The sequence below is a fragment of the Silene latifolia genome, chromosome 2 (assembly GCF_048544455.1).
Source record: "Silene latifolia isolate original U9 population chromosome 2, ASM4854445v1, whole genome shotgun sequence".
Classification (NCBI taxonomy): domain Eukaryota; kingdom Viridiplantae; phylum Streptophyta; class Magnoliopsida; order Caryophyllales; family Caryophyllaceae; genus Silene; species Silene latifolia.
Window position 1 is genome coordinate 51,599,119 of NC_133527.1, and position 10,478 is coordinate 51,609,596.

Here is a 10,478-nt window from a genome sequence, read left to right on the forward strand (position 1 = left end):
TTTGCTGAGATCTTCTCTCAGCTATTTTTGCAAAGAAGAATTCAGAACAACAGTCATCATATTTTATTGAATGTTCCTTAGCTCTTTGCCTGAGGATACTAAGCTCAGCTCTTTTAAGCACATTAAATTTCTCCAACCAAGTCTTCTCAGCAGCCAAAAGATCATTAGACAAAGGATCGTATTGTAGGGCTTCCTAGCAGCAAGATAATTGAGTTCTCACCTCCTTAACCCTATTGCTAATAGAGGAGAAAATATTTTTTTGGAGTACAGTGAGATCCTTTTTAATGGCTTTGAGGTTACTGAAAATAACATGGATGGGGTTACCATAGTGAGGTTCATACCATCTTTTGTCAATGATACCTTCATAAAGGGGGGGAGGATGTCCAGCAATTAAGGAAACTAAACTGCTTATGAATATGAGGACTCTGAAACACAGTAACAAGGACTGCAGAGTGATCAGAACATCCTGCAGGAGGGAAATGTGCTGCAGTGTTAGGATATTGCTGAAGCCAGTCAGGATTTGCAAGAGCTCTATCAAGCTTGGACCAAACCCTGGTGCCACTCTCTTGATAGTTTGTCCAAGTGAAATGACAACCAGTGCCATTGACATCAACGAAACCAACTTCCATGATAGTCCTATTAAATTCCAGGATGCCATCAGAGTCAGGAGGATGAGGACTGACTCTCTCACTAATGTCCCTAACCACATTGAAATCTCCCAAGAGAAGATGATTCTTGTTTCCAAGAGAAGCAGCAATCATATGAGACCAAAGAACTTTCCTTTGAACAACATAGTTAAAACCATAGACTAAGGAAACCCAAAGAATGTTACCTGTAGCAAGGTGCTTAACTCTACAGTAAATAAACTGAGCATCCACCTTAATCTGATCCACTAAAACAGTTGCAGGGTTCCAGAGACACCATATTCTCCCATTGTAATGGGAGTTGTAATTTGTAAGAACAGCATAATTGTTAAACTGTTGTCTGAGAATCTTTTTAGATTTTTGTTCTTTAACCCTAGTTTCAAGAATACCCATAAGATCAATTTTATTAGTTCTAAGAAAGGTTTTAACCTCATCTTGCTTGAGGGTATCATTGAGCCCTCTAATATTCCAAGTAGCAATCTTCATTAATACTTGTCAGGGGGAATAGGACCTTCCTCTATTTCCACAGAATCCTGGGAAGTCTCCAGCAGAACACCAGATAAGACTTCATATCTATTAGTTAGCGCAGTATGAGTAATGGACTGATGGAGCTGGAAAGAAGATTTGTGCTGCCCTAATCCATGGGGTCTAGAGTGCATTACAGAACCCTTGGGAAACTGACTACTAGTCCTGTGAATAGAGATATGGCCTAGCTTAGAGCATCCTAAGCCAGTTCTACTCAGAGAAAAAGCAGTCAAGTTTCCTATAGGACCTGAGGTACCACCTCGCTCATGGCTTCCTGAACTAACCAAAGGGCTCAAGGAACTCTGCTGCAAAGGAGGGAACTTGCCTTGAGCCTGTGGGATTAGACCTAGCACAAGGGGTCCACAATGCCTTACAGATATAGGAATAGCAGTGACCAACTGTTCAGCATAGGAAGCCAAGTTAATATGTGAGTTACTAGGACTTACGTTAGTATGCTGGCCAGAAGGAGACCCTTTCCCCCCATCTGAGATACCACCTCTCCCTTTGCATTGTGAGTCCATCCTACCAGGAACAAGACTAGAACCTTTTGTAGAAGAAGAAATAACAGGCCTGAAAGCCTTCATTTGTCGTTTTTTAGGAGCAGTCCTAGCATTAGGAACAATAGGAGCCTTAGCAGCAGCATCCTTCTGTCATTTGCAATTCTGAACAACATGACCCAACTTCCCACATCCCTTACAGTGATATGGAAGCCATTCATAATGAATCCTTTGCACAGAATGATCAATAAAGGGAGTCTTAATAGTAACAGTTTTAGATAACTCAGAGGCAATATCGACCTCCACCAGAACTCCGGCAAAGGATAGCCTGGTTTTCATGGTGGCGGGATAGTCAGCAAAGAGGGGTTTACCAATCAAACTAGCCATCTTACTGAGAGTATCCTCTGTCCATAGGAAAGGATCAAGATCCGGGAAGAGGACCCAGATAGGAACACAAGAGACCTTTTCTATTTCCTGGGAGAAAGTAGGAGGCCATTGTTTAAAGATCAAAGAATTTTGACCCAAAGTCAAACGACCATCCCTTAGAACAGTTTGCATTGCTTCTGCAGTAGGAAAGCGAAAACTAAACCAACACTTTTTGAAATATTGAACAGTGGGCATAGAGACATGACTCCATTGTTTCTTGGCAAAGTTCTGCATAGTTTTCAACGAAGGTTTTGCACCCAGACGTTACCCATAAAAGTATGTTCCCAAAAGTTCAGTTCAGATTGCATTTCCTCCATTTCAACCACAATAGGATCATCTTTTGATTGATTCAAGCTATGAAAAAGACTCATGCCTAACTGCTTTGAACCATTAACAACACTAGACCATTTTCCCCGAGGTTTTTGAACAGGAGCAACAAGTTTAGACACAAGAACTTTGTTTGCATCATGTGCATCAATTTCCATATCAAACAAAGAAACCCGGGAAGGAGCAATCTCTGGTCTAACAATGGCAGAAAACTCAGGAAAAACAGAGGAATTATCTATGTTTCCAGGAGAAGGTATACCTTTAGTAATTGGAAGTTGCTGTGAAGCAAAGGACTTCGGAGAAGCTTTAGAAGCTGAAGTATCCAGAGCTTGCACAATTAGTTCATTAATGGTGGGAGCTGGAGAAGGCGACGATAGCTGGGTTTCCAAATTCTCACTCAATACTGCAGGAGAATCCAAGAAAATGGTACCAGTAGCATCGTAATCTCCTGGGCAAAGCAATGGTGGCCTCACCTTTGGGAGACGACCTCTCCCGCGAACCATAGATCAATTAATGGCGATGAATATCGTCAGAAATTGAGAGAAAACTTTCTCTAACTAGAACAAGAGAGAGAAGGCGTTAAAAGGGATGCGCGCAACTTTAATTTATTATTATTATTATTATTATTATTATTATTATTATTATTATTATTATTATTATTATTATTATTATTATTATTATTATTATTATTATATATATTTTTTTTATTATAAGATGCGCGCAGCTTTCATTAAAATAAAAATAAAAGGTTTACATGATTATTATTATTATTATTATTATTATTATTATTATTATTATTATTATTATTATTATTATTATTATTATTATTATTATTATTATTATTATTATTATTATTATTATTATTATTATTATTATTATTATTATTATTATTATTATTATTATTATTATTATTATTATTATTATTATTATTATTATTATTATAACAGAATTTATCACAAGCCTCTACTAACACTATGATAGAACAATAGTTAATCATTTGACATAAATCGTGGCACACTTCTCAACTCCACATGTACCAACTTCGAGTTACGCGTATAAAATTGACCCTATAATAAACACATGGTGTAGCCAACTGTATCCTAGCTTACCTCTCCTTTGGTCCCCCTATCGTCATTCCGACATCTCAACTATCATAGTTTAAGAATTGATAAAGCATTTATATTGAACTTTTGGTAAAACTCGCATTTTCAGAAATTTAAAAAGTCAAGCTGTAACTTTCAAAAATCACCATTAAATAACCGTGACATTCCTCTTTGAGTTTTAATACTTTTCAGAAAATATAGGGAGTTTTCAAAACATGAGAAAAAGAATCAAGTCCAAAACTTAAATAACCATTTTATAAAGATTTTTATAATTCAATGGGTCCAAACAGAAATTGATCAGCAATTTGTCAAAAACTTGGGTCAACTTGTAAAAATCAATATTAAATGTCAAAAATTTATCTTGCAACATGGCTTATCAATCTGAAAACATATTTGAATATTTTAAACAGTGGAGTTGTAATGAGGCAAAACTATTAAGTAAAAATTAAATGAGAAATTTTACAAAATCGTTTGTCGAAAACATAACTGTACAGGAACATTCTGACCACTGTCCACTAAAATATTTATTTCTCTCAAACCGTAAAACTTTTAAACATGAAACCAACGACATTGGAAAGCTAAATAACTGGGTTATCACTCATAAACATTTCGACCTTATACAATAAACAGAGATCAAACGGCAACTAGATCAAATAGGGGTAAAAATCTGACGAAATAAAGTTCAGTTCTAGGTTCCTTTTTACTAGGTCATGAGCCCTTATTAACACCCTTCTATACATATATCAACACAACTTGGTCATCATACATCTCACACAACTAGCATCTAGTCTAATTCATCTCTATCACAAATTTAATCACTTCATAACATTGTAGATAACATGGTTTGGGGATTCACGTAACCGAGTATCGCTAGACATGATACTACTAAAACATCCAACCACATAATCGATATCAATGACACAATTAAGTTCATGACCATGATCAAACAATTCGACATCTCATTCCCCATCCAATTCTCATCTTATCCAACAACGATATCAAATTCTATCATAAATGTCACATGGTCAAGCCATCATTTCATTCATAATACTTACCATAATTCACCCTACAACAATATTAGTAAAATTTATATCAAAACATTCAAATATACTCTGTACCTTCTTCTAACTACCCCACTCCTCAAATTTTCTCTCAGGGTACACGGTTCAAAATTGAGAGGGCCATGGTACGAATTAAGGGCGCCTTACTAACCGCACTACGAGGGGCACCTAACAGTTTCTACCCAGGGATCATTTTATTAGACACATCCTAAATTCATTATTGTTCATTAGTTAGGCCTAATGGTCGTTTTGCTCTGATACCACTTTGTAATACCCCCATTTATTCAGGAGCCTTTAACTAGACATCCCAAGTAAATGAGAGCGTTACCAAACTCGGTTTCCCGAGGTAGTGAATAACAAAGTGCAACAAACCAAAGTACTTTAAATAAAAATTTAGCGATTACATGTTTATTAAAACTTAACCAAAATAAAACTTAATATAAATTAAAGTACAACCCGCAGCGGAAATAAATAAGTGATTAAACAATCTATGTGGTCTAGACTTCTAGGTAGACTGGCCAAGTCCTCACGCATTCCCATAAGCTCTCAAGTCAGCTAATCTTTAGTACCTGTCAAATATGCTCCCCATTATGGTTCATCACAGGTATTCACGAATACACGGTCAACCACGAGGTTGAGTAGGAATAAACTAAACAACAATAATAATCAAACCAAAATAGATATTCATCAAGTTCTCATCACTTCATCCATACAACTCACTTACATCACTGACAGTAGCACAACCCCCTGAACACCGTGCTATGCTCAACTCAACTGGCAGTGGTACTCTCATACCATGCTCAACTGGCAGTAGTACCCTACGTACTATGCACAACTGGCAGTAGTAATTACTTACTATGCTCATCTGGCAGCAACGATTACTCGCTATGCACAACTGACAGTAACACCCTACGTGTTATGCTCAACTGAATAATCAACTCTCCATACCAAATATAACCAACAACAAAAACTCAATAACAATCCCGTCATACAGCTCCGTCAACAACTACACATATACTCCGTCTCCAATAATAAATCACAATATTAACATTAATCTCATCAACCGTCACAATTAAATATTCATTCACTTAACCATAAAACCCGAGTTGAGTAGGAAATTCCTACCTGGCAGTAAATCCCATAAAAGCAATCCGGGTAAATAGGAATCCAATTAACACAGCTTCTCACAACTCCGTCACCTAGACAAGTAATTATTATAATTACTAATTATATACTTTATTCAAATAATTCCATTAATTATAATTAATTAACTAATTACGTTAATTATAATATCATATAATATAATTCAAAAACCCGTTTCAATCCATTAGTTAAATCCCGATTTAAAACCACCCAAACTAATTATTTTATTAATTATAAATTGCATTATTAATTAAAAACCCGTCTCAAACTAAAACCAAACCCCATGAACCATCCCAACCAGTTTATTAACCTGACAAGCACCCATTAAAAACAGCCCATAACATTATATGATTTAATACATAGGACTACTATTTTATAACCATAATCATCATCATCATCATATGATAGGTATACCGCCAAGCATCACAACACGCGCACTTTTCAATCCCGCCAACCACAACCACCGATTCTCAGCTCCACCACGATCCCCCTCTGAACACAACCCATGTACGACCCAAATACCGACAACCACCACCACACGCGGCCTTTAACTCACGCCCTAGCTGAACCCATCAGCAAATCCTCTTCAACCCGTCACATGCCCTAGCCCGACACTCACCATCCTTGTCCCTTACCACCTCTGGCCGCCAACAGCCCCACTAATGCTCCTTGGTGGTTCCAGTGGTGGTCCCTCACTCTCACGACCCAACAACAACACCCCATAAACGACCCAACACCGGCAGCAACAACACAAGAACTCCCTCCCCTGTTTTCACGTGTTTCCAGCCACCACCGCCGCAAACCTCTACCTCCGACCACAAAGACACCACCACTGGGGTCGACTCTCACCCCTGGCTCAACCCACCCTAAACCAGGTTCATTTGGTCGAGTTTTGTGGGTCGAATCCCGATAAACCCCTTTCGACAACCCTAACAACGAACCCCAACAGCCACCATAAACCCGCCTTAAACACCCCTTTCCCGTGTCCCTGGTGGTCAACAGTGGAACCAGGTAAATCCCTGGTGTTCCACGGTCAAGGTCATGGTCTCGGGTCAGTCAATGGTTGTCTATTTAATGAGTTACGTTATATTAGTCTTAAGGTGAGTATGTGAAGATACGATTAGAAAATTACCTTGTGACGATCTTCTAGCTAGTTTTTCTTTCTCTTTTCTCTTATGTTAATTATTTCCTCCTCTTTTCTCTTATGTGATGAATTATTTGTGTTTTATGATTAATGAGGTCTATTTATAAAGGTAGGTCATAGCTATAAGGAAGCAATTAGGAAACATGTAATTATATTATTATTATTATTTTTATTATTTTTTTTATTATTATAAGGATGCGCGTAACTTTCATTAAAAGAAAAATAAAAGTTTACATGAAATTGGTGGGGAGCCGAGAAACAAGCTGGGCTCCCACACCCTTAGCAACAGAAAAGCTAAGTCTAGTAAAAATGTAAGCGGCCACCCGAGCCCCCGCATCCTGAGATACCGAGAATTTATGGATCCGCTTGAGCAAGACAACAACATCCGAACCCAGCTCTCTAAGTGATGAGAAAGAGAAGGGAAGGAAACCATAACCCGGTGCCACGCACAAATCCCCGTACTTAGCACACTTACGCTGAGCAGCATCAACAACAACCCGGCCAGGCACAAAATCCGTCATCCCAGTCTGAGTCAAAGGAGAAGACCCTGTCAAGTCAACGCACGCATCACGTCGTCTGTCCCAAGAATAAAGCAGCAAATCCGCAGGACGAAGAGAACCACCATGCCCGTCAACCAAACCGATATCAACTTCCTTTCCCGCAGAAATACCAGATCTATAGCAGATGTCGAAAAGAGTGTCACGGACGAGGTTATGCTGATGTTTAACGCCCACAGTACCAGTACAAGAAACATCATGGTCCCCAAAAACATTATCAGCAAAAACCCGAGAGCAAGCAGGACAGGGCCTAGAGACCGTGAATATTGGAACACCCAGACGATACCCAAGCACACTACGGTAAGTCCTCCCGTTCATAGTCTGACCCAACCCCAAGATAGGAACCGCATGCAACCAATCAGAGGAGTGGGAACCCTGCTGAGACAGCCACAAAGCAAGCTGGCGTGGTGTCAAAGAGAAAACAGATTCTGAGGCAGCAGCAACCGTCGCGAAATAAATGTCTGCCAATATCTTCATAAGTTTGGGGGCAGCAATTTCACTAGGGTTACCTAAGATACCAGAGCTTGTAGTCGCAGTAAAACCCCGCGCGGCATCATCAAAAGCAGGGTCAGCAGCTACAATACCAGAAGGTCCGAGGAGCTTAGGCTGCAAATCAGCAAACTGCAAACGGGACGCAATAAAAGCATAATGTAAAACATCCCCCGCCGCATAGACACCAAGACCGCCAAGATGAAAAGGGAAAGTATCAAGGCGCCACTGCCAATCCCAAAACCCGGGCCAGACGTGATGACGATACGTTCCAAGCTGGAACGAAGAGCAGCATCAAAAGGAAGATGGACGGACCCAAAACCACTAGGGGAGCAAGTACGAAGGGAGAAATAGAGCTTAGAAATACCAGTACAAGCTCGAAGTAGAAGCAACTCACATTGCGCGTCCTCAATCCTCGCAACCAAGTCCATTAGCTCAATGGTCTTAGTTACTCTCCTCGCCACAATCTCACTGCCAAACCCAGGACAAGTACTGACAAGTCCACCCAAAACTGTAACACCACGCACGGGCCGAGCAATAGAAGGGGCAAAAACCCCCGGGAGCCAACTCCGAGGATCCTCAACAGGCCAAAAGACCTCCGTCTTGGAGACATTAAGGTGCATTCCAAAACGGGGGCCATCCGCCATAATAAAATCCAAGACCTTCCCCACCTCCAAAGTATCCCCCACAATGGTGCCATCATCCAAGTACCACGCCTGCATAGTGAGGTCAAAAGTGTCCCGGATTTTGCATACTAAGGGACGCAAAACCAAAGCGAAAAGCAACGGACCCAAAGGATCGCCCTGCTTGACACCCTGAGAAGACCACAAGCAATGCTCCCCATAAAAAAGATGGGCATGGCTGGAATAAAAAAACTCCTCACAACGGGAAAGAACCGGGCAACAACGGCGGACTTCCTGAAGCATGGTCGTACGATCAACAAGGTTGAAAGCATTCTGGAAATCAACCACCAACATGGAAAGTCCCACCTTAGCACCCCGAGCCTCAATGAGCCGATTCAAGGCATGTAAGATAGCCTCTACTCCACCGGACACACCTACCCCAAACTGTAAACCAGCAAAATAAGACGACAAAGAAGGACTCACCATAAAAGCACCAACCTTAGAGACAAGACATCTCTAGACAGTGCCAACAGCAATAGGATGGACCCCACCACCTGGTTTAACAAGCGGCGTGAGAGGGGCGCTGGCAATGTACTCACCCAAAGCAAGAGGGCACCGACCCTCAAGAAAAAGATTAACCACCCTGTAGATACCTCATTTATGCACCTCCAGCAAACCACCCGGTGATGATTGGGCCGCATGTTTGGTACGCGGAATGATTTATGACAGTTCGTAAGTTTATCGTCAAGTAATCGCTCAAACACCTGTGTCTACCTCTTGATTGTCATCTACGTGCCGATACGGTCGTTTTGGCAGTAGTTAGAGTACATTTGGAGTCCGGGCCTAAAATCGTCTTCATTTTCTGAAACGGAGTCGGAATGTTCTGGAATGTTCCGGATATTTATATTCCATATTTTATAAATCTTTTAATCTTTGGCAAACAATTTCCCGTAATATTCACACAAAATATTAAGGAAAACCAAATTATTTCGTTATTCCATAAGCTAAACACGGAAATCTTTCTTCCGCAGGAGGAAACCACCTGGGAAAGGACGCAGCAGGTGCTGCGCCTCTTCCAAGAGACGCAGTGCTTGCTGTGCCTCTTCCCAAGTCCTTTCATGCGTATTTTTCGTATCTTTTTCATATCTTTTCGAGATTCACTTCTAAAGTTTCTCCGAAAACCCTACTTCCTCCGTGTGATTAGTATAAATAGAGACCTTCGGTCTCACATATTTCTCACGCGAGTGTCCGCCCTTCTCTTCTCCCTTTGCATTCTAGACCACGTTCTTACTTTTTGGCGTCTACGTGCTTGAACTTTCAACCACGTAAGCTCGGATCCTTCTGAGTAGCAGCCTCGTTTTGCATGACTGACCAATTTGACCAACTCCACCATAATCAACTTAATCAATCTGTTTAATTTCCTCTTACGAGGGCACTTTCGTCTACATTCGACTCGAGCATCACTAAACGTTAACTTAGTTCATCTCGTTTCGTCAAACATGTAAGTCTGAGGGTGTAAATCTCTCTTTTATTTATTGTTCTTTATTTTTGTAATCATATTGTAAGGTTAATGTCGAAAATACAATTAAAACCGATTTCTAAAACCCTTTGTTTAAATCCCTTTTTACGGATTAACAGGAGACAGACGTCGAGATGGGACGCAGCAACTGCTGCGCCTCTTCCTGAGGTTGCCGCCGTTCCTGCTTGTCTTCTTCTTCCTTCGTCTTCTGTTGATTTCGTCTATTTTGTTCTCTTCGTCTTTGTTTGTTCCCATTTCGTTCACGTGATAATTTAACATATTGTTCATCATCGTTAACATATAATTCGTCATTAAATTCCCGACTTAAATCCCTTATAACCAATATTTGCGGGTTTTCGTCATTAAAGTCAAACCGGGTTGTAGAAATTCGATTCATTCATATTGGGTTTCTGGAATTCG

The 10,478-nt window shown here is 40.3% G+C and overlaps 1 protein-coding gene across 1 annotated transcript; it reads right to left on the bottom strand.

Moving 5' to 3' along the window:
* Positions 1 to 1,819: 1,819 nt before the first annotated feature.
* LOC141640780 (uncharacterized) lies at positions 1,820 to 2,326 on the bottom strand. Its single transcript, XM_074449461.1, has one exon. The coding sequence runs from the start codon at positions 2,324 to 2,326 to the stop codon at positions 1,820 to 1,822; it is 507 nt and encodes a 168-aa protein (XP_074305562.1).
* Positions 2,327 to 10,478: the final 8,152 nt, after the last annotated feature.

Excerpts from the sequence above, each read along its gene's own strand:
- LOC141640780 (XM_074449461.1), bottom strand. The coding sequence starts at position 2,326 with ATGCAGAACTTTGCCAAGAAACAATGGAGTCATGTCTCTATGCCCACT.